The sequence below is a fragment of the Chroicocephalus ridibundus genome, chromosome Z (assembly GCF_963924245.1).
Source record: "Chroicocephalus ridibundus chromosome Z, bChrRid1.1, whole genome shotgun sequence".
Taxonomy (NCBI): domain Eukaryota; kingdom Metazoa; phylum Chordata; class Aves; order Charadriiformes; family Laridae; genus Chroicocephalus; species Chroicocephalus ridibundus.
Window position 1 is genome coordinate 67,204,935 of NC_086316.1, and position 25,201 is coordinate 67,230,135.

The 25,201-nt window shown below is 40.1% G+C and overlaps 2 protein-coding genes across 3 annotated transcripts in view; one reads left to right on the plus strand and one right to left on the minus strand.

Moving 5' to 3' along the window:
• PLPP1 (phospholipid phosphatase 1) overlaps positions 1-17,386 on the plus strand; it is a 67,489-nt gene extending 50,103 nt beyond the window's left edge. For both annotated transcript variants that reach the window (XM_063319336.1, XM_063319335.1), the window contains exons 4-6: positions 1,686-1,743; positions 14,568-14,744; positions 16,939-17,386. In XM_063319336.1, the coding sequence (XP_063175406.1) occupies positions 1,686-1,743; positions 14,568-14,744; positions 16,939-17,064 (361 nt within the window). In that variant the 3' untranslated portion in view covers positions 17,065-17,386. The remainder of the gene's footprint in view (positions 1-1,685; positions 1,744-14,567; positions 14,745-16,938) is intronic.
• MTREX (Mtr4 exosome RNA helicase) overlaps positions 17,264-25,201 on the minus strand; it is a 46,423-nt gene continuing 38,485 nt past the window's right edge. The window contains exons 22-27 of the mRNA XM_063319333.1: positions 24,412-24,575; positions 22,874-22,979; positions 22,362-22,418; positions 21,782-21,944; positions 17,824-17,928; positions 17,264-17,511 (exon numbers count right to left, since the gene is read on the minus strand). Coding sequence (XP_063175403.1) covers positions 17,459-17,511; positions 17,824-17,928; positions 21,782-21,944; positions 22,362-22,418; positions 22,874-22,979; positions 24,412-24,575 — 648 coding nt within the window. The 3' untranslated portion in view covers positions 17,264-17,458. The remainder of the gene's footprint in view (positions 17,512-17,823; positions 17,929-21,781; positions 21,945-22,361; positions 22,419-22,873; positions 22,980-24,411; positions 24,576-25,201) is intronic.

The window sequence follows — 25,201 nt, forward strand, 5'->3', positions numbered from 1 at the left end:
ATTGGCTTTCGTAGTGGACTCTAGCCCAGAGAATTTCACTGATGAAGAGTTAAAAAGTACTAAAGTGGAGAAGGGATGTCTAGCTAAAATGTAATCTTAATGTTTTTGAATTGTAAATATCTGAAGATAACACATTATCAATACATTTTTTTAAGAACCAAATTGAAAAATATCTCTGTGTGTATATATATGTATGCATATATATGTATTTATATATAATATAGTCACACACACAGAGTCATCTTATTCTTTTCAAAATTGCTTAACTAGTACCTTTGAAACGGAAAGCTATTTGCAGTGCTTTGAATCAACTATAAACCAAGAATTCTAAAACCTATGGAGGAAATTTTATGTGGGGTTTTTTTTCCTAGTACCTGATGCAGTTTTGTAATTTTATATATGCGAATTAATGCAGGAAGTTTTGCAGTTCCGCTTATGCACAAGATTGTTTTATTGCCTTCTTTGTGGTATTTGAGTAGTGAATGATTAACCCAGTTATCTTACAGTGTATCAGAGCTGCCTTCGTTACTCTCTGAAGAGTGGAAATGTTTCCCTTGACCAGGAATTTCCCTGGCCTCAGGCTCTCTGCCTGGCTGAGGCACCAAAACAGGGACCTGCTGGATACGGAGGGCAGTCTGGAGAGCTATGAAACTTTATTGTTGGCCTTGTTTGTGTGTGGAGGGCTGTGTTAGTTACGTAGCTAAATTGCACAGAAGCCTGTCTGAGACCTGTGAAGCAGCACCATTACAAGGCTCTGCGTTTAAAATAGAAAAAAAGAGTGTCAGTACAGTTTCTTTCATATCTCTGCTTAAGACAGAATTAGAAATGTCTTTCCATTTTGCTCTCTCCTCTTGATGAAGATGTGGGTGGGATTTATTTTCCAGCTGTGGTACTCAGCTCCTCGAAGAAGCCACCTTTGCAGGGGAGGACCTTGCCAAAGGCACACTGAACTGTCAGCATCGACTGTCCAGTCCCCTTCAGTCTGGCCCTGCTGTAGAAGCCTTCATGAGTTGAAGGCAAAGTTGACACTGTTTAAATGAGAGAGCCAAGTATGAAGCTATTTCAACAAATATTAGATGAGGTGTCATCTTTTGCAGTTGGCTGGCTAATGAACTGCCTTCCTGCATTTCCCTCTGCGCTTCAATGATAGATGATCGTGGTCTTTATGAATCAGTACACTTAACGAAGGTATACATATGTATACATGGTATAAACATCTAGATTTGCATTGTTAACTACTGTGTCTTGATGGTGACGAAATGCAACTAATTGGTTTGGGGTGATTAATGTGTTAATTTTTCTCATACACATACTGTGACTATCAGATAAGTAATTTAGAAAAAAATGATAATAGTTTTCTGGTATTTATCAAGAAGATGAAATAAATATACTGCTTTAAAGGACGCTTTATTTCAGTCTTTGAGGATGCATTCACTTGCTGTTTGAACTTCAATCAAAGGACTGGTAGTTTCTACCTGATGTGGAGATTAACTTAATGCTGGAATAGGATAGCTGCTGAGCATCAAGTCTGTGCTGTTTGTGAAAAGCTGTTGTCAGCCTGGATAGTCTCCTTGAAAAGAAAGTATGGAGATGTTTGCATTTTAATAGTTTGCTTGTGTAAGATAAACTAGTATCGTTGTAGACCGAGAAAAATAATGAGATGTCTGATTTTTCTTCTCTTCCAGACTATCATTTTACTCTGGCCATTCTTCATTCTCCATGTACTGCATGCTCTTCCTAGCAGTAAGTATGCTCTTTCCATCTGAATAGCAACAAAAAGTCTGTTAGTTACCCCATACAAAAATGGAAATACTTACTTAGCTGCATTGTGCAAGGGACAGTGCTTTTGTAGGATGCTTGTTTGAGATAATTGAAGATTTCTCATTAGGTTGTAAGGGAACACCACTGATACTGGGACAAGAAGTAGAATTATGTTCAAGTGCCTAAAAACACTTAATATGGTAATTGGCTTTTGTGAACCTGGTGATAAGTGGGTTTGGAAAATATGCTGCTATGTAGATTTAGTTATATTGAAAGTATTGTAAGCCATATAAAAATATATAATAAGACATGTCTGTCTTAATGGAACATGCAAAGCCCATTTAAAAAACAAAAAGGTAAAGTTAAACCCTGATCAAATGTGGGTGGGACCATAAGCATAAAACAGCAGATAAACGTGAATTTTTAAATTCCTTTTAATTTTCTCCTGTCTTGTAGAGGCAGGGAGAGAGAGTGAGGGAAGTTAGGGGACAGAGCTGTCTGTGGAATTAAATACTAATAAGATCAATTCACTAATGCTTCAGTTGGAGCCTACTGTGTTTCAGTTCAAGCTGTTCCAAGTCAGCTAGGGAAAATTATCCTAGTCACTCCTGGGATAAGCTTTGTAACGCTGAAAGACTGGTTTGGTTGTTCTCTCCCTGCTAATTTGTAACACAGAAAGTACTAAACAATTTTGTGCAACTTTGTTAATGTAGTACTACAATTAGGCTCTAGTCCTGGATGTAAATTGCTAACATAATACATACATGCTGGGATCTTCACAGAACTCGGATTCAATTTGCATTCTCATCTTGATCGCATTTTAGTTTTCTTCCTGTCTCTTGGCAATAGTGTAACAGCCACAGTGAGTGGACACATTATTCAAACTATACAGAAAGGAGTGGCTCTTCAGTATGACTTTAATTTTATAACATTATCTTTTTAACTTTATTTTTAAATAAAGCTTTTTCAGAAGCTCAATATTCAGTTTGGAACTATCATTGCAGCTTGTTTATGGCTAAACCTGTTTAGTTCCTCTCCCCTCTCTTACCTATCTTTATCTACTTTATCTAACGTAAATATAAAGAATTCATAAAAGTATTATGTCCTGGATTTGACTAGAATATAGTGCAACTTCCTGTCTGTCAGCTGTTTTTTTTTTAATGTGTCTTTATTTGCTCATTATGACTAGTAGTTTCCAAAATTACATAGGTCCACTTGTGATACGATTCCAAAAATAGAAACCACTGTTTCCATCGTACGGTGGAGTAATTACTATTATATAGCATCCTAATACTGATTTGCTCCACTGGGTTCAGCCATACCCTTCTGATCCGACTTCTCCGTGCATGATTTTGTTGAGCAACATGAGAATGTGATACTGCCGCTGCTCAGCAGCACAAAACTTAGAGACAAGAAAAAACTTGCTAGGTGTGTGGCAATATGTATGGCTTATAACTTAATACTGACTGGATTACAGTCATTTGGCAGGGATCTGAATCTGTCTGACCTCTGTCACATGTATGTGTAAGGAGAGTCCTGCTGGCTGCAGCCTGGGGAAATGGTGGTGGTCTGGAGGACTTCTCAGCTGTACAGACTGAGAGAAAGGAGTTGCTATTTTCAAACCTTGCATCTGTTAATTAAAACCTCTGTGTTCCCTGGCTGCTGCCCACCCCCAGACCTTCCCACTTGCTGCAGTACTGAGAGGCCACCTCTAGTTGAACACAGTACAATAGAATATGTGCTGAGCAGCGTGGACTTCGGACCTTGTTTGTGTAACCTACTAGGATATGAAAAAAATGCAGCATTTGGCAAGGAAGCAAAGAATTCTTTATTATGAAGATCCTAACTTCATGTGGGTTGAATAATGCTTTCTGTAGTTGCCTGTGGCATGGCTTTTTGAATCCATGCAAAGGAACTTGTGTGGAGAGTTCCTCAACTGTGAACATTGCCTGTCTTGGGGCTTTGTGTGTGTGAGAGCTTCACTCTTGGCAACCTTCTGCATGGGGGAGAGGTGAGAAGAGGTGGTCAAATCCATCCTCTGTATACCACTTTGAGATGCGTAAATCGTTGTGTAAGCTTGTGTCAGTCCTGGTTCAGCAATGAAATAAAACTTGCAGACTTTCAGGATGCTGCTACAGAAACTGTCCTCCTGTTCATTCAGTTCTGTAGTAACAATGCAAGACAGCATGGTTTTACTTAGCTCCCTCAAGCTAGAAGGGTACAGATGTCTTTAACAAATGTCAGGTTAAGAGTTAGTGTTTTATTGGAGATCAACTCGTTATTCAGTAAACTTGCCAATGAGTAGACAATCCTGGCTGGAGGAGAAGGCATTTTTCATCTATTCCTGCACCCCAGTTTCTTGTCTTGTCTCTGGCTGATCTATTGCCCAGTACAAGTAAGAGGCTTTGTGGAGATTAGACTTCTACTTTCTTCTGTCCTGTAATAAGATTATTCATCCAGAAACTGTTGGGAGACCTTCATGGGGACATCTGAAGAAGGTTAATGACTCTTGGGCCGGATGTTTTTACCTTGCTCGTTAACATAGCATTACTGCATACCAATCTTTGCATTGAATGTGATCTTTTTATTACAAAAAAAAAAAGGAAAAGTACAGATGTCTTCAAACAGGCAGCTACTGCAGGAAGGTAAGGAAAACTGCTTTCTAACACTCCCCCTGCTCCTTGCCCGTGTGGCAAGGCAGAGTGCTGCCACTGGCTTTAAACCAAAACCGCGGCACTTGATAACCTGTTCTTTAACTGAACTCTGATGCTGGCTCCATCTGCTCCTTGCACACTTACTCCAGCCGCGGACTGGAGTCATGAGCAGGACAGAATTGTTAACATGTGGCATTACTCACAGGCCAGTATTAATCATAACCAGACACTAGCATGCTGGTTTCTGGAGAGACTGCTATGTGTGCATACTGTGGAAAGCATACTCTTAAGTGTTACTTGCTGAACACGTGTACTGTGTCAGGTTATGCATTTCAAAAATGAGGGAATGTTTTTGGGGAATCAAAGGGAAAATGATCTCTGCCACAGACAGCAAAAGCAGTGCAACTGTGAAATGAGAGATGCTTGAAGTGTGTGGCTTAAATAAAGCCACTTTGCAAAATCCTAGGCAGAGTGGTGAAATACTTCTGCAGCTTCAGTTACTTAAAGCAGAATTGCTGAATTACAAACAAGCTAAACTGCAGCTTTTTTCGGTTCTGTGCGCTTGCACGTGATGGATTAAAAATGAACATGAGGGGGTTCACCAGCATTTTCAAATGTCTTAGATGCTTTACACCTTTGGTGACATGAGAATTCCACAAGTCTCAGTGCGAACTGTGGTATCTGAGTTCTGACTGCATGACTTTGCTGGTATCGGGAGAAAAAACCCTGCAATTTTTAATTGGGCTGCATGTCCCACCTCATAGTGAGGGCAGTACATGGAAGCACCTGACAGCTCAGGCTTTATATTCAATGTGAAGAAAGTTTTTTGACAAAATGGTAAGCTGTACGTGCTGCTGAACTTTTTTTGAAAGTTCATCTCTTAACAGTGTTGTGACTTTAATGTCTTCATATTATGGGGGCTTCATTACTCCGATAACAGGATTTTATCTGGCTGCTTTCTTGTTTTCTTGATACAGGAGAATATGGAAGAAAATGCATTATTTGATTCAGAAGGAAAGATAGAAGCAGAAAAGCTTGAAATTCCAAATTGAAAATACATACCTTGAATTTAAAAAAGCTAAAGAAACATGAAAGAATATCATGCCACATGAACTGTTCAAAATGAATATTCCAAGAAAGCACGTATCTGGGAATTTGAAGCATTTCTCCCTAGTTTGTCTTTTGGTTTGTGGGACAGCATGTGAGAGCAGAACCTAACTCTTAACTTCAGGAGAGGAAATACTTACTTGGTACATAATTTGGCCTCATGTCTTTCTGGGGGGACATAAATAACCTTTATTCCCCAGCATTTACAGTTACTTAATATTGTCTTTACTAGGTTCCTTGCAGGAGCAGTGTTCACCTTCCATGCATGTGGCAGTCAGGCTTTTAAAGGTTTTCTAAGTAAAAGGAATGAGTCTGGGATAGCTTATCTTATATACTTCCATAATTGATAGCAGCTTCATTAAGCTAGTCCCTGCTTTAAAGCCTTTTATGGCAAATTAGAGTGAATCTACACTTTGATACCATGATAGAATTGTCAGTGTCCTCTTGTGCAAAATCTGGACTTGAACTGGTCAACTGGTTCACACTTGTGTGTGAACATCATATCACTGTGGCACCTGCCACTGAGAAAGGAGATCTGTTTGTCTGCAGAGTAAGGAGAAGAATTAATAAATTCTGTTTCATAAAACACTTACCTAACAAGTTCTAAAAGAATGATAATATGATAGAAATGTGTGGGTTTTGAGTAACTTTAGGGAATGTTGAATACTTTGTTATTTACTTACTTAAATGAGCAGTGGTCTATGTCACTTATCATTCTTACATCATAGAGATCACTGCTGCTTTTTTAACTGGATGTTATGCTGCTCTGTACCTGTAAAAAAGCCATTGTGTCCAGGGTGACCAGTTTAAAGCCTGGGTTTTCAGCCTACTACCAGGTTAGACTTATGGTTTCTTCTAGTTTCTGACTCATTGGTATATGGAATGAGTGAAACCACAGAAAAAAAATCTGCTTGCAGACTGTCAAGTCAGGAAGTTGTGTTGGAGAATGTATTCTGAGATTCATTTGGCAGAGCTAGGTGGGTCAGTTTGGGTCCAGACGGAGCCGTTATCTCTGGGAAGTTTTTGCCAACAACAGCTTCATGTGAAAACTAGAGGCAGTTTGAGCTGCAACAGTATGTGGGAACCCAGTGACCTAATAACAGATGCTGGATCCCAAATGGTCTCCATCATCCCCTCCTGCGGCTGCTCCTTTCTTTTCATAGTTAAGCAATTGGCATGGTCTCTCCTGTATCAACAAAACCATGGGCTTGAGGAATGGGAAAGGTGAGTATAGTTCAATACCTCTCCTAGCAATGTCCACAAGACCAAACTAGCACCCTTCCTCTAGAGGGGGAGATGCTGCAGTTAATAAGTTTTTTTCCTTTGACTTTTTTTAAACTTACGTCTGAAACTATCATAAACTAAAATGCTAAATGCTTGCTGTCCTCAGTAGAGAGAATGACCCTGCTGGAACTGTTGCAGTTGGCAGAAATAAGTGTGTCCCTGAGGATCAGATTGCTGTAACAGAGTCAGTCTTGGCTGTAGCTGGCCTGGACACTTACTTCCCTGCCTGCACCTAACCTGGGATGAAGAACAGGGCCACAGAAACCCAGCCAAGCTGCCCTGCTATTCTGGGGCCAGCAATGTGTTTGTATTGCTTAGGTTTGGGACAAAAGCGGATGATGAATCTCTGCACAGCGTAACTTGAGTGGCCCTCAAGCTCTCCCACAGTTCTTTGGGAAAGAACACCCTGTGTGTCCAAGGATGCAAAGAATTAGAGGGGGACGGGAGGGCAACTGGTATTTCAGTGACCTCGTCTGACAGCTTTCTTTTGCAGAGAGATCATAGGCTAAACACAAGTGAAAGCAGGGTTTAGGCTGTTTTTTGTACTTGTGCTCCTAAATGTGCCAACCAGGCCTTCCTCTTGAAATGTCTTACTTTAATTGTTTGTGTTAGGATTGGAGGTTGAGTGAAACAGTACCCAAGTAAGACCCTGGGAGCCTTTAACACAGTATTTTAGGTATGACTGTCTGCATGTTAGTATTTCTTTACTTTCCCAAATGCTACTGACTAGAGCTACAGAACAGTCTTTAGTGTGTTCATACCCACATGAAAGTTGAGGACTGCCTAGTCTTCAAAAACGAATGAAAAGACATCTGTTACTGAAAATGTTTTGTTTGGCTGTAGCTGTGGGTAGTACCAAGCATCTTGAAGCAGAGATGAAAAAATAAAGGGTAACTGGTCATGCTGTGAGGCTTAGGTATGGAGACACTTGTGCTTCTGCTTCTATGTGCTCCTAGTATTATTTTAATATTAGTATTAGACTTATAGTAAGCAAAGCAAAACGACTTCTCCATAGTTTGCTTGGGAGTTATGGCTGTCAGTACTGGTGAGATTATTCTGAATTGGCTCCAGTAGGACTGAGCTGAAAGCAATACCTTCCAGTGCTTATGTTCTTCTAGTAAAGGTTTCTGTAACTTGGTAGACACAACAAAAAAACACTTACTCCAAATAGAAGGAACACATTTGGTTTTTTTTCTCTTAGGAAAAGAGCCAAGTGTTAGCAATTGCAATGAAATAAAATGTTATTGTTTATCCTGCTTTATGGTAAAATGATGTCAATAAACAATTATTTCTGCAATGTACAGCCAAGTTGAGGCTGGAGGATTAAAAACCCAAAAAACATTACTTTTCCAGTGGGAAATGTCTGTACAGAATAGATTGATTGTACTTTTGATATTGAATTGAGAGTTGGGCTATTACTAGTAACAGACAGGATTTTTTTCCCCGTTGTATAGGAGGCAGCTCTTGGACACCAATTGCCTTTTCACAGCAGCATGCAGCTATCTGAAAGAGGTCAGACTAGTACATATTCTGCCCTTTTTCTCTAGTCTGGTCACTTTCTCCCCGCCTTAATTCAGCTGTCCAGTGGTTCAGTTCCCTGTACCAGTTCACCATAGGGTTCAAACATCAGAGCTGGCCCGGGGGAGTAAGCAGGAATACACCTTTAAAATAAAAGGCATAGACCATCCCTTTGAACAGCAGCCTGATACACCTCCACCTTGAAGAAAATGCAGACCCTAATATCCTTTTCCTTCACTGAAAGGGGAAAAATTAATTCTGAAGTGTTGCTTCTTTCCCCCTTGTTTTCTGCCCAATAAAAATAAAGAATGGATAATACTGCATATGTACCAGGGATCATAAATATGTATTTGTTATGAAAAGGAGGAGATCCAATTAAAAAGGCAAAATAAACTTTAAAGTTGCCTTTTTTTTCTTTAAGAACACCAGCTTGTGAGTGACTCATGAATTCTGCTACACCTCTGCAGTGCTTTTATAATATGGTTCTCTGTTTGGATGTGAGGCTGTTGTGTTTAAAATTACAAAGGATAGGCATTATCCATATTAATATCAAGCTTCACATATAACAAACTGCACGTTGATTTCTGGTTTGCAGGCAGTGTCTTGTTGGTTGGTGCCTAGAGCTCTGTTTATTCGTAGATACAGTGCTTACAGGTATAAAACAAGCGCTTGCACTTGCATGTAACATTTGCATAAACACAAAAATGTATATGACAGGTTCTTTCTCAGCACATCTTGTGGCTCTTGGCCATTCATTGTTTTGTGCTCAGAACTGCAATTTTTAAACTGTTCCTTAGATTCTTATACTTCCTTGAGTTCCAGAGTTTGTGCTAGCTGAAATGTGATTAATAGCTCTTGTACAAAGCTATTTGAACAATGGCCTTTATACAAACTACCTTTTATACAAGTGAATCTCTTAAGTTTCCTGTAACATGCAAAAAGGGGAGAGCTATTTTACAAACCTTCACAGAAGAAGTAGAGAGCTTGGAAGATCTCTGAAGATCTCTACTTCCTCCCCTGTTGCCCAACCTGAGCAGGGCAGAGATGCCTTGGTCTGTGCTGCTGGATAGTTGATCAGGGCTGGAACAGGGAGATGGCAGATCATCCATCTGTCTAAATGTTTATTTTCTGTTGCTTTATAGCATTATCCAGGGTGAATGTCTCAACTTTCATCCTCTTGGAGGATCTCATTTGAGTAACTCCTTGTACCAAAGATACTCAGATGCAAACTGTGTCTTGTAGAAGTGGGTAGCACTGTGGTTTCTGGAGTCCCCTCTCCTCACAGAAAGCCAGTGACGCTTATTTACTGGTGGAGCTGGAGGGTGGATAGTTACTTTGGCACTCTGTGCATCTACTTGGCTCCCTAGTGGAAGAATTCACAGTGTTAGGAGCAGGGAATTGTGTCCTGTAAGGATGTCCTTGGGTTATCCATAGAAATGGAATTTTCCTATCCTACAAATGTGCCTGGATTCTCAGCCTTTATTCCTAGCCCCAGGTAGAAGAATTTTGCGCCATCTTTTATCAGATTAGAGGCTGTTTATTCTTCAGACTTTGAAATGCTGGTGCCTCCTCTGCTTTCCCTTCTTCCTTCCACCCCTGCCTCATTAACAAAACCACTGAAACATGGTACCCTTCATATCCCCTCCCTCCACCCCAAAAATCCCAAAGCCAACCACATAGATGTGTACACATACTTGAGGTGGCTTACACATTACTGTTTTGGAGCTTCTCGTTTTGTGAAGAATCCTTGTGGTGGATTTCCACAGCACTGATTACTGTTTGTGGCTCTTAAGACTTTTTGGGTCAGCAGACTTGCTTCGAAGTTTAAGCTTTTCTAACTGTAGTCAGTAATGGATCCAAATACTAATTATAGCTGCAGTAGGATCTTGTGCCTGTTAAGAGCAAAAGAGTAATGCCATAGGGCTTTTCCTCAATGCTCAGATATCATGAAACCAAAGTTAGACATGACTAATGGTAAATGCTAAGTAAAGTAAATGCCATTTACTTGCTCTTTCCCAAAATGCATATTGACTACTATGGTCTCTCAAAGTAGAGCTTATTTCATAAGAAAACTGACTTCCTGCACCTTTGTTTCTCCTCCAGACTCTTACTATTCATACTTGGACAAATTGAGAAGTGTTCTCATTTCCCTGTGTCACAGGGGAGTTTCCTCTCTGGGAAAACCATATATTCTCTCTGTTTTGCTATTAAGTTCATGATGCTCTGTGTATATTAGGATTGAGGAGACAAAAATAAGAGGGGAAAATAGCTTCATCTCCAAAGGGAAAGTGTGCTTCTGTTTCTTAGAACAGGACACCTGTAGGAAATGCAATTACTAGGGAGGGCCTTTTGATATCAGGAAATATAAAATCCTATTGAAGAAAATCCATTTTCAGAAAGTGATAGAACAAATCAATTGGTACAAGTAAAACTCTTCCTGGGTGGGAGAAAACCTCCCCAAACTTTTTTCCTTTTGACTCCCATTCTTGGAGGACTGAAAGGGCAAGGGGATTTCCCATATCTTAATAGGCAAAACATTTTGCAGTACAGAATTTTTTGTGTAATAGGATTTTGTGAAAAAAGATGAGAAGGTATTGAATGAAAAATGACATAGGAGTTTTAAGTATTGAAACTAAATATCTGAAATATGACCTCAGTAATTGGAGTGAGTAGGTTTTGGTAGATTTAAAAGAATTTTGTGCCCTTAAGGTGGTGATGTGAGATATTAGCTGTTAGGAATTTTTCCTTTCTTGTGGAGCTGCGTGGTTAAACCTCCAAAAGTCCATCTAGGAAATAAAAATCACTGTACTTCAGAATTGGGTAGGCAGGCATGTGTATATGTGTATTCATACTGCTTTGGTGGAAGAGCAAATACTTGAAAGCTATGCTAGAAATGTTAAGAGTAGCAAATGATTCTCCAGTTGCAGAGACCCTTCCATTCATGTCTGTGGCTTCTTGCGAGAAGCCACAAAGTAGCTGTGAGTTTCTCTTCATTCCTGTGTGTATTTTTAGAAATGAAGTACTAGACCATAGATTAAGAAGAAACTTGTGTTCAGGATGTGTGTGGTGTAGAGAACATACTTTCATTATAGAGTAAGCATTAGCTAGTAGGGGAAAGAAAGTTGGAGATTATTTAATCCCATTACAAGAAAGTTTATTTGAAATCTATTTGTGCACTCTTAAAAAGAATGAACAAAACAACCATGAGAAACAGGAAGATGGGGGAGTGAAGAGAAATAGATGGTAGCTGAATGATATTCCTGAACGATGGGACAGACGCTCAGAAACAGGATAGCAGGGAAGCTATAGCATGGTCAAATAGCTGTCACTGATAGGAGAGACACAGTGTTCTGATAGCAACAGAACAGCTCTGGATGCCCCTAGGGCGTTCATAGGCTCACAATTGTATTTCTCAGCAACAAGCGAAAAGCTGTGAATGAGTATGACAGTAGTATTGACCAGATGACGTTTTCTAAAGTTTCTGCTGCTTCTGTAGATTACGAATTTTACTTGTAAAGCTTATTCCTTTCTAGCAAAGAGACTTGGGTGGGGAGACAGGCAGGGATTTGCTTCTGTTTCCCTTCTTTAAGCCTGTGCTGTAAATGACTTCAAAGAGGAGCAAAAGAACCTGAGGCACGCTGTGCATATTGGGAGGGGTTCTGAAGTCATTGCCCTCTGTTAGTCAACAGGGTCAAAATAGTAGTAAATGTTAATGCAGCGGGACATCTCTATATTGTGTGTATAATGCTGTGTAAGGACTAATACTCTTGGGCATACTTATGGTATCAACCTTGGTTTATATTTAATGGAATTACAAGGCAAAAGCTCTTCCTGCGTGGTCCTGCTGGCCTGTTTCAGCCCAGAGGTGGCTGTTGCCTTTCTAAGAGTGAGTCATGGTGGTAGGAAGAATCTTTGCGGAGGAGCATCACTGCCTGAGCCTATTAAAACCAGTGTCAGTTTGAAGTTACCTGCTTAAAAATAACAGGGATTTTGCTATTGCAGCAGCTGGTTAATAAAACAATCGCTCTCAACTGAACAACAACAACAAAAAAAAACAGAAAAAAACCCAACACAATTGTAAGCAGAAGAACAGCTGCGGCTTCTGAAATTAAACCCAGCAGTGATCAGTCACACTGACACTTCTCTGTGGTATGATTTCTCACCCTTCTCACAGCTAGTTTTAGAAGAATGTAAATTCATCTGCTAGTAGATGGTGCAAGAAGGGCTTTGGGCATTTCCTGTACAGCTACTGGAGTTGGTGGTGTGCAAAAGCACCTAGAACTGATGGAGCCTGTAGCCAACTGCATGTGTTCTGCAGGTAATAAAGCAGCTCCAGGTCGTCTTTATGACTGGAGAGTACTCTCTTAGTATGGAATTCAAGTCTTCATCTAGATGTTAAATCCAAGTTTCTTGTTTGATGCTTTGTCAAGCAGAAAGAAAATCCGAATATGTACTGCATAAGGGAGATTCAAAAACTGTTTTATTGGTCATTCGGTGGTGTGGGCTGGCATCTCTTCAAGTTTGCTTTTAGTGTGGCTTGCCTCATTTTCATCTCCTGTTCAGAAGTAAACCTGGTTCCCCACCTATCTGCAGTTGCATAACCATTTTTCTTTCTAATACGAATATACATCTCTGACAACTACCAGAAATGCTTACACAGAAAAAAATTTTTTACAGCAAGGTATTTTTAGCTGTCTTAAGCAGAATTTAGTGGGAACAGGGAAAGAGGAAAGAACAGCCAGCATTGAATCATGAGCCAGCTCTGTATAGGCTACCAGCCTCTGCTCCTCAGACCCACCTCTGTTCCATTTGGTGCTCAGGTAGTGCTCTGGTCTGCTGTTGGTAAATCCGGAAGTCGTATTAATGAAAGACCATTAAAACACCTTTTGTTAAAAAAAACTGTGTGTCAGGGAACTTTTGAAGTGGCTAAATAACATTTTCCCTAGTGGTGAAATAAAGGTCCCCAGAAATATGTAGTGCCCACCACTTGAGGGTGGGGTGGGGGGAATTATTTTCCAGTTCAGGCTTAGCTGTAGCTTCTTCAGAGTCCAATTTCACCCTGACCTTGCTATTAAAGAAAACCGGTGATGGATAGGGTTGATCTTTTTGATGCTCCATTTATAGCTGAAAAAGTCAGCATGCCAAAATTATGATGTAAGTTACTCAGAGAAACCAACCAAACATTCCCCAAATGTTTAACTTTGGAAAGTAGCACCTTTGCATCTACAGTGTGTGCTCTGTGCCTGTGTTTACATTGTAAATGTAATGCTTTTAAAAGGTAGCCATGGCTTTTGAAGTCGGCAATAGAGGGACTTACCAGAAGCTTAGCGTGCTGACGTAGTGCCTGAAGCCTGTGTTTTAGTGAGCTTCTATGATTTTGCAAGACTGTCAATTAAGGTTTTGTACTTGACCTGAAGTTCCTAGATGGTACTGAAAAAATATACTTGAACTGTTAAATATAACTTCCAACTGTATTGTTCTCCTCCGTAAATCCGGTAACTCTGGTCCTTTTTTTGGTGACAGGATCAAGTTCCAGAATAAATTCAATGATGTTTACAGGGTGGATTTGGAGAAGCTCCTCTTATAGCTGAAATAAGAGGTCTCTGTCCTAAGACAGACCAGAGAAGGAAACAAAAGTAGGGTCTTAGATTGGATGGGAAAGTAATAAACACAGTAAATTTGAGATAATACATCAAAAGCATATACACAACAGAAATAGCGCTGAGGGGAGAGAAAAAGCATGGGAAGTGCACGTACACACTTGCTTACCAGAGTGGTAACGGGGTTAACATGCAGCTAAAAAGGACTGGGAGCAGATGGAGCTCGGTGAACTGCACCAGTGACAACTGAGGAATGTGATACTCGATGTAATCAGTCATCATGTCAAGTTAGTTCTGACACTTAATTGCAGCTGGAATATTATGCTAAAAGGTGATAGTACTAAAGGTGATGGGAATTGAGAATAAAGTTAAAAACTGTCAGCTCTGCATTTAGTATATGTAAACTTTACTGAAGACGTTAATGCTATCTGCTCAGAGCAAGATGGGGCTCCCTATGTTTGGAGGACTGTAAATTCGGATGGTTGCTAGCTAACATTTGTATATCACTTGGAACATTTGTGGACATTAGTATGTCTCTGAACATGAATTTCAACTCAACTCTTTGAAGAGACCCAACACAATTTTACACAATTATTGCTTCTATATTTACTGCATTTTATAACAATTTCTCTTTTCCTTTTAGCTTTACCTTCAGGCCAGAATGAAAGGAGACTGGGCAAGACTTGTACGTCCTACTCTACAATTTGGTCTTATTGCTACATCTATCTATGTGGGTCTCTCACGTGTTTCTGATTACAAGCATCATTGGAGCGACGTTTTAACGGGACTCATTCAGGGAGCATTGGTAGCTGTGCTCATTGTAAGTAATTGCCGAGGGGGGTGTGTGTCTAAGTGCTGCTTTTATAGACAGCACCTTAGAACTGCAGGCTGTGTTCAGAGGAAAGCAGACCTGTCTTCATAATGTTTTGAAATTGCTGGAGAGGGGAAACAACTCCTTGAACTGGGTGTAGCAACAGTACTTCAGGGAGTGAGGCAGACTCCGGGCCAATGATGAGATAAGTGGCAGGTTTAGCTGTTAGACAACACAAAATTGTCCCTGCCCAAGAACTTTTCAAATAATGGAGATGGAAACACTCAACTGCAAAACCATGTGGGCCTCTATATAACCATACCTTTTACTTCTAGCCAAATTCTAAATCTCAAGTACAATAGCAGAGGAGAACTGTGTATGAGGTAAGCAGGGCAAAACCAGGCCTTTAAGGATAAGGACAGTGTGAAAGTGTCAGCCTCTGCCAGCTTATACAGCCTGCGTTTTCAGTCGAATGGGAAACTAAAACCTTTCATGGCTTCTTGTGTGCGTTTTGAGTGCTAAAAAGTGTTCACAACAAGAAGCACATGAAGCTTACCTGTACTGAAGAGTGAAAAGCTATCCCAAGGAACAGAGCATCAGCTAAACTTGGAGCCACAGGCCTGGCTGACTTAGTGGCAGCGGTTGTGCTGGCTGTCACCAGAGTGCCATGGTGGATTCATCCATGGGAAGGGACAGATCAGAGGGGCTTGTGGTGCAGGGACATGAACTAACTGAGGTCATACTGGAGAATTCCCTGACCAAGAATTGAGGCTCAACTGGAAGAACCACTTCCAAGATAATAAATGCTTTCTCAGCTGAAAGTCAGAAGCTTTGTTTACTTTTTGTGACCAATCATCAAAACAAATCTTGGAGCAGCTCTGGGAAACTATATATACTGTATTAGCCATTATTAAATAGCTGTGTGTTGACTAAAACGTAATCCTACTGCTCATTTTCACACAGTCTAACTTTCAAAGAAAAGGGATGCACAGAATGAAAACATCAGGGAAACAAGAGCCGAGGGCACTTTTATTAGGAATACACGCATAGCGAAGGGTGTTGGAGATCTTGGACATGTTTAGCAATACAAGAATGAGTAGAAGGTGGCATTACAGTGAACAGAGTTGAAAGATGAGGAATTTATTTTTAAGAATACCACCACCCCCCAAACAAAACCCTTATCTGAAAGAACTGAAGAGCTCACCTCCATAAACAGAAAGCTGAGGTAAGAGCCTGCTGGTGCAGCAACTGCAAATAGAGCACTAAATTGAGTGAATTCAGCTTTAAGTGGAAGCTGAAACTCATCTGGTATGCAGCTGCAGCAGCATGCTGGGCCATCAGAGCCCTCGGTGTGGAAGATGGTGTATGCCACTGCCCTGAACTGTGTTCTGCAGCTGTCGGGTTTGCAGTGGGAGGGGAAGAGGTGATGGAGGGGAAAAAAGGGATTGTAAGGGAAGGCTTCTCATTTATTGCACTTCATGCAGCACTGTACCCCACACATCCACTGCTAAGACTTGGTAAAGTGGGCATCAGGAAGAGAGCAAGCTGCAGACTGTCTCACAGTTGGAAGCGGTGAAGGAAGTGGGGTGATATGTTCAAATGAGTGCAGGAAAGGATAATGTAGGTAGAGTTGGACTTGCCAGCTGCTGGAGCTGTGGGTGAGACACATGGACTGAGGAAGGAGGAATCCAGGCGTGGCTTAACAGCTTTTTAAGAAATGCAAGTCAGAATGACACTCCAGAGAATAACAGTTTCTAATTATTGAACCTTCCTCCTCAGGTGAAGCACAAGATCTCCTGTCCTGTTCTAAATAAATGATGGAATAAATTTAGTCATACATGTAATCTGGGCCCTCAGCAAGCATAGCTTGCTCCTTCATTTAGAGTTGTTCAAACCATTGCTGCTGTAATGAAGCAGTGCCTGGTAAGGCAGTTAGCTAGCACACAAGCCTTGAATTTGGCTTAGACCATCAGTGGCTAAGTGGTCAAGGGCAGGGGCGGGGGTAACAGCTGCAGAAAAAGCTATTGAAAGAACAGATGCCAGAATTTTATATGAGACTTCCTAGCAATTTTCTAGTGTTTTAATCCATTTAAACTTTTTACTAGTTTTGATCATGGAATTTACCTTCTGCAAAAGCATTTACTTGTTGTTTCAAAGACTTGACTTAAAAGTGCAGGAGCTTAACACTAATTTGTTCATTTAGGTTGTGTATGTGTCTGACTTCTTCAAAGTGAGGGGATGTACATTTCAACCGAAAGAAGATTCCCATACAACCCTACATGAGACTCCAACAAATGGAAATCACTTTGGCAGCAATCACCAACCATGAAGAATGACCCATCTTGCTCTCTGAAAGGAAAACTTCACAAGTCTAACTATGTAATATAAGTAAATGCCTTTAAGGGACTGCTGCTGCTCTTGGATGCTCACTTTACCTGTATATAGTAACACCTATCACAGTTATTGTATATCTAAACTTTAAATTGCTGTTGGTTCAAGCTCTTGCTTAAAAGAAAAAAAAAAAGCTATTCAAAATGTAAATTTTTATTGAAAACATGGTAACAGATATATTACATACACTGCTGTTTGTACATGCCTTGTTGAAACAACTGTGGTTCAAATACACACCATTAAAAGAAATAATGACTTGAGATGTAAGATGTGAAGCTGATTAACTTGTTCCTTAATATGAATCTAGTAGGGTTTTTAGAAGATATCTTCTCTTACAGGTAAAGGCTTGCAGCAAACACAATATCTCTCTTGATTTTTGTAATCCCTATTAAAAAGGAAATCCTTATTAATATCCAGCAGTCATAACTGACACAATCACTATTTTAAGTACAGTTACAAGCACGTAATGATAAAGTGTTACAAGTCCTAAATGGATGTTATTATACATCCACTGTCAGTCACAAAATTAATTCAAACCTTGTAACATGGATGTTATGTGGAAATAGAGCAATGATGCTGTTTACCATGAATCTTACAATTACTAAATCATTCACCTACACCCACACCCCAGCTCCGCCACCCCCTTTTAATATGCTTTCTAGAATTACTTCTTCTACTGTGGAAGTGAAATACATACCCTCTGCAAACTTATTTTCCAATTCTGTGTTTCCAATGGCTTTTGCAGCCTGGCACATCTGCCGGAGCAATTCTTCTAGCCTTCTCATGCAACGAATTATGCTACCTGTATAAAAAGAATGAGGCAAAACTCACTGAATAATGCAGTTGCTTGAGCCCACTTTGGACCAAAGCAGTAAGTTTCTTCTTTCCCTGTTCAAATTATCTAGAAGCCAATAGTGAGAACGGCCACAAGTCTTAGCTTGGCTTCTGTTTAACAGTAAATTTCTCCCTCGGGCATTTCTTTGAAGCTACCACTAAATACTTGTCCTCTTCTTGTTTTCTCCTACTATTTTCACAGCCTCTAACTAGTGTCTAGTCAGAAGATGTTCTGGGCTGTTCAGTGATTCCTAGTTGATTTTTCTTTCAAGCGCAACCATACAGGTTTGGGAGATTCACAATGTAGGGTTATTTTCTTTGATAGCCCTCAGTTTTTCAGACTTACCACAGTAAGTGGTCTACCTCACTACTCCTGTGCCTCTCAAGAGCCTATGGACCACTCTATCACTCAATTGCGTGCATACAGTAATGCATAAATGCTCAGTCCTGACATAGCTCCTACACTGCAACTTAATACCCACTGTAGTTTTTTTACACATTCATCTTGTTTTTAACTTCTCAATTCAGCCCAAGCCACTGTACTGAGTTTCACAAAAAAATGAGCCTAATACTTATGCTTTTGTGGTGGCATGGAAACAGTGTGCTCTTTGGTCATTCCCCCCAGCATCTTCTCACACCTACAGTCAAAGTTATTGTATGCAAAATGACTGTATAGGGTAAACACAGGATGAAGGGATTGAGAGCAGGCCTGAGGAGAAGGACCTGGGAGTACATGAGCCAGCAATGTGTGCTTGCAGCCCAGGAAGCCAACTGTATCCTGGGCTGCATCAAAAGAAGCGTGGCCAGCAGGTTGAGGGAGGTGATTCTGCCCCTCTGCTCTGCTCTGGTGAGACCCCACCTGGAGTATTGCATCCAGCTCTAGGGCCCAACAATGTAAGGACATGGCCCTGTTGGAGAGGGTCCAGAGGAGAGCCACAAAGATGATCAGGGGGCTGGAGCACCTCTCCTTTGAGGACAGGCTGAGAGAGTTGGGGTTGTTCAGCCTGGAGAAGAGAAGGCTCCAGGGAGACCTTATAGCAGCCTTCCAGTACCTGAAGGGGGCCTACAAGAGAGATGGGTACTGTTGTGACAGGACAAGGGGCAATGGTTTTAAACTGAAACAGGGCAGATTCACACCAGATATAAGGAGGAAATTTTTTACACTGAGGGTGGTGAAACACTGACACAGGTTGCCCAGAGAGGTGGGTAGCTGCCCCATCCCTGGAAACATTCCAAGTCAGGTTGGACAGGGATGAGCAACCTGACCTAGTTGAAGATGTCCCTGCTTATTGCAGGGGGGCTGGGCTAGGTGACCTTTCTATGGTTCTGTGAAAAACAAATCTCTAGACAAAGCATAGTACCTGGAGAAAAACTGTCCTGATGAAAAGAACATTTTACAAAGCTGTTGGGAAAACGAGAAGTTGCAAAAAGTAAAATAACAAAACACTTCTAAAAAACATTCATATGGTAGCAGTAGTAAGAAGAGTTTGTGCGAAGGCAGCAGTCTGTAAAACCTACTGCAATGATGTGAGGTGAAATAAACCAAACATCATCTATTGGACACAGCACAAAGCCAAAGCAAGTGACCCGCGGGCAGCGCCCCTGAGCCCGGCCACGCTGCCTTGTGGCAGGCCCCAGCTGAGCTCCCAAAGATCCTGCTCATCTCCATTTACAAGGCCAACCCTGACACCCATTCAGGGAGTACTCATTTGCAGGCAGCTTAGCTGGCGCTGTTGCAGACGTACTTTTTTGTGCATGAAAAAAAAAAATAAAAAATCACATTTTTGGAATAAATTACTATTGCCTATACTTACTTCCACAACACAACAGCTGATCTGCAAACTGATGAATAGGTCACCGAGCTCAGTTTACCATTTTTCCCTACAGCTTTAAGAAAGCTTCTCTAATTTCTATTTCTTCCCAACACACACATTTCAGCTTAATGACAACTCATTTTCATTAGCCAAACATCACTGCTCCAAACTGTGGCAAGCACGTGTGCTCTTGGAGCACTCCAGCTTATGCTGCAACCCACAAAGGCAGCCACTTACTTACCATAACTACAGGCTTTCGCACTACTCAGAACTGCACCCAAAAGGGGTTTCAGGCAGTTGACCATCATGACTAATAAAATAGCAGAACACCATTTAGGCTAGTGAGAGTGGAAGTGTGCCATCAACTTGAGGTTTCTCTCTAGAGAAGTTCTGCTACTGCCTCTTGAGCACAGTGTTTCAGAAAGCACTTTTAATAAGCTGGAGGGGGTGGCGGTGATGAAGAACTAGTTTTAAAAAAGTGGTGGCTTCCAGTGCACTCTCTAATCAAAATTAAGACAGGAACCACCAATATCCAAAATGCAAATTTGTACATAAGATGAAACTAAGGATGCTGTGGTTTTTGGTTTGTCTTTTGTCGTTTTTTTTGTTTACTTGCTTTTTATTCTGACTTTTCATTTCTTTGAAATCACTGTTGCGACTGGGCTAACCAGGGCAAACTCCCCTGGGATTTAGCAACACCACACTGGCATTTAAGATAAGCATAACTGACAGTGGACAGCTGAGGTGCTTTCCTTCCTTTTGCACAGAAAACCAGCCCCTTAAAAGTTAAGGGAAGAATCAACCAATGCGTCAACCCCTGCCACAAAAGCTGAACTTCTCAAAATAGGCCCATAAGATCTCATTTTAAGGGAGCTAGCACTGTTGACTAGGACAAAGCTGACCAACTAGCCTTAGCCCAAATATGGTACATGGAAAATGTTACTGCCCTGTGTATTCTGAATGGTCAAGTGCCAACATAAAAACATAAGCCATCCTCTGTTTCTCCTTTTGTGTTCCGCTTACTCAGGCTGCTGCTACAGCAGATGTAAGGCTCAGACATTCATTGCAACAGAAGCAATCTAAGGCTGCCAGGATTCCTGTTGCTCACAGACAACCTGCTTTAGAAAGTTCCTGGGTCTATGCATTGTACTGCAGAAGTGCATGAATTCCTTTGTTTTAAGGGCTCCCATTTGCAACTGCGTATGTACAAACAAGAAAACAGCATTTGAGAGAGGCAAGACAATGGCGACAGTAACAACTTCAAAAAGGATTTTCAAATATCAGTCATTACACGAAGACTTGTAAGACTGGTACACCCATCCTACTGTTCTTCATGACTTTCAACACAGCCCATAAAAGATGAAATTGGGTTTTTCATTCTGGTTTGACCTTCAGGTGGATGGTTTGTCTTTTTGCAAAGTATCTGGGCTTTAAGTCATCCTGCCTTTAAAATAATGAAAACTAAGCATCCTGCCTCAAGGGGCAGTTTCTACTACTCCAATTTTAGGAACCAAATTAGCTCAGGTGACAGATTATATCTAGGCATTTCAGATATCTGTGTTGCACTGCAGTGATGAACCATCCAAAACAGAGACTTGGTTACCACCTCTCATTTCTGTCATCATTAAGGCAGCAGTAGGAACTGTCAATTTACCAGGTAAATAAAACACTTCCCTGTAATGAGGAAAAGCGCAAGAGCTGTACTTCTTAATGGCAAGCATTTGGAACACATTTTTCGCTTAGGATTTCTGAGTTTTACAGAAAGTTTTTAAAATGTAGAGATATTCCTTTTAAAAATTCTTCTAGAGATTCTAAATTATCAACAGTGTAACTATAAATTAATATATACAGTAAACAAGTTTTTTCCACACCTAGTTCAGCTGTGCAGATACTTGAATACTTCTGAGTTAATAAATTTTGTGATCTATTATAAGGTTATTCAGAATTACGATTCCATGCTATGGAATTACCATCTCAAAACTCCTAAAGAAGAAATGATTAACATACCTTCAAAGACATCAGTCATTTTGCAGATGTGAGCAAAGTTGGCTCCGTTTGCCCATGTATACACAACATCCATTAGGTTGGGTTTGAAAGAGTTTAAGTAATTTTCCTCATCAATTTCCAGTTTTGCTTCTGCTGACACCTTGGCGATTCTTTTTGCACACTCCTTTAAAAGAAAGTATTTTAAATGTATAATATGCTTAAACAGATCAAATGTTTAACCGACAGAAAGGCTTGCACGTTATTAGCTACTGCATACAGGATGAGGTTTCCTTTTTAATGTGAATTTCTCAGAATCGGAAAGTAAACCACTGTTTACATTAAGTCTGCCGGCACTAACAACTTACAGAGTAGCAAGCAAGCTTATAAAAGTTTTTAAAGGCATGTTCTAAATAAGCATAAAGATTTCTTGCAAAATAAAGATAACCCATTATTACACACTGCAAAACCACACGCAGTGGCAGCAAATGCACTGATGATCCAAAATCAAGTCTGCACCTTGCGCTCATTATACTTTACTCATACACTTCACTCTTGTTAACATTAACCCCGAGCTCAGACAGGTTTCTAACAGACAGGTTACCTGCATTTGCCGAAGTGGTCCTGCCAACTGCTCTGTCAACTTTGGCATTTCACTGGACTGAAAAAGACAACATTAAATAATCTCATGCACTCCCATACATTTGCTCTACACCAAATTAAATGCAAAAATAGAAGTTCAATGTGTGCTAGTGCCATCCTAAATTATTTCAATGACTTCTCAAACCTTTTATCAAACACTAAAATTTACTGAATTCCCCAAGTACTTGTTCCTCAAACTAAATCAGAAAATGAAATCTTTCTGCACAGTATGCCAACAGTATGAAAAAAGCACCTGCTTTCTGAATACTTCTGAAATTCCTTCTATTTAGTTGTTCCATAGTTTTGAACATGGTTTTGTTAAGTTCAATGGGGGTTCATGTCAAACACCTTAGGAAAGGATAAAAAAATGTGCAATGGTTTGTACTGCTATGACCAACTTCTGGAACTGAATTATACATAACTCTGTTGGTAGACAGAAATGTCTACAATTCACGACTTGAGGAAGTAACTCACGTTCTCTTGAAACACAAAACAGCTTAGTAGTGCAGTTGCCTGTTCTGCAGATAAGTCATTGAAGAGACCATTGAACATCATCTCTGTCAGGAGTAATTCATCAGCACTAAAATCAAGAGGAAAAAAAGGAAGGTTAGGGAAAAGACCTACTGAAATGTAATTTTTAAATGAAGCACTATTGATCTGTTTTGTGAAGCAACTGGATACAGATAAAAACAATAGGTTCTTAATTTTTCTTATGGGAACACCAAATGCTAATTTATTAGCTTTTTAAGGGGGATGCTAATTAATATGAGAGTGAGACAGTATTTTAAAGAAACTAAAAGCTCTTACTGAACTACAAAGAATCCTTATAAAAAAAAATGAGGAAAAAAAAACTTTTAAAAAAGTTATTTCATTTTCATAAAATGAAAAAATAATCACTGAAAAAATAACAACCTTTTCATAAAAGTTAGTACTAACAGTTGCTTTAGTCAGTTTTTATCAGACAGGACATCAAGAGACTGAAAAGAATCAGAGTTAGGCAACTTATAAAAAGGACTAAAATTGGTACTGCTGCTCAAAAAAGATTCAACTGGGTATTTACAAGATACTGAAAAGAGGAACTTTTGAAGCAAGGAAACTTGCTTCAACTTACCTGTAGAATAAAGACTTAATCACGAATTATAAAAGGAAATGCATGATGTGGATACAAAATCCAAACATACTATTTGGATAAAACATCAAATTGTTGATAAGACTACAACTTTATTTTTGGAGTTTCAGACAAATGCATAGGATGGGGGTCAGGGGGGGAAGTAGGAAAAGTGTAACTCATCAGCAAAGAATTCCAGAAGTCAAGAAGTCGATAAAATTCTGATTCAGCTTCCCCATTTGCTATCAAATTTTGCAGGGGAAAAATGTTATTAGATATTGAACAAATACAGGTAGAATCTTTCGAACTACCTGTAAGACAAGGAGTACAGCAGTCACTATAACTTTTAAAAACACACAGTTCTATCAAAATCTGAGTTACACTCTCATGTATTAAACTCTGACTCATGAGTTTCTGTGGAATCTTTACAGTATGTTTCAATATATATGTACTTGCTAAATGTATTACAGTAAAGTGCATCACTTCCATAGGTTTACTCCAACAGCCCTATGGAAGCAATTAAGCTGTATTCCAAACTTGCCAGCAACTCGGTAACTGCTGACAATCACTGTTACATCTTTGTTTGTGAGTGACTCTGTAATGAGAGTTATGGGAAGTGGAACCATAAAAACTGAGACCATCCTCACATGTAATGTACAATGTTAAATGAAAATACATTTTCGTGTCCACATTTTAGTTTTAAAATCTTTGTATTTTGTCCTTAAGTTGCTATCTTTACTGCTTCAATCAGTGTATTCCCTTTACGACACAGATCACAGTCTCTCTAAAGAATATTTATTCTAATGGTCTCAGAACTTTAAAATATAAACATGACATACTAATGTCAGCAAGGACAGTAAGTGTGTATTCATGGCAATAATCACTGCACACAGAAACCAATTACCTGCTGATTTCACAAGCGACCCTTCCTTTCATCTCAATAACATCTGAAGATGTGGCAAACCCCAGTCTTCTCAAAACACGCTTGCGGCATTTGAGTTCATCCATTTGTAAGACAGTTCTGGCTTTTTTCAATTCTCGCTTTGCTGCTTTAATATCCATAGCAATCTGGGGGATCAGATGGAGAGAAATTAGACGTTGCTGAATTAACAGATGCAACTGTTTCAAAGACATTGTGTAATTTCATACAGGCCCCAGAACAACAGTGTAGGGACATACTGGTAGACACTGACTCAGATATCTAATTCTCCTAAAAGGAAGGTTTAAAACAAATTTAAAAAAAAAAAAAATCAGCTCCATTTACCCATAGGAAACTCTGGCAAGTTTGCGAAGTTAATCTATTTAGCCAGACCGGGGAAAAAACCCAAAAAGCACACACCAAAGAACCACAGACGAAAACTTTGGTTAGGAAATGAGCACTCATCTCCTGAGACCTGTGCTAAGTCTCAGCTAACCAGCTATTCAATCAAATGTAACCCAAAGGCATCATTTGCTGCTATTAGATCTTCTCCAGTGTCTTTTGGTTTATCACAGTCACTGTCAACATCCTGACAGACAGCAGGGTGTACCATGCAGACACCCTCGCAGAAGCACGCTTAGTCCATCAGGTCTTACCACACGCAACTTTGTGCTGCTCATACCAGAACTACCTCACTTGTGTGAAGCGACTCCTGGAGAACCTGTTTTCTGCAGCAGCACAGAAACGCAAGAGCTGTTTTTGTGCGCAACCGGTT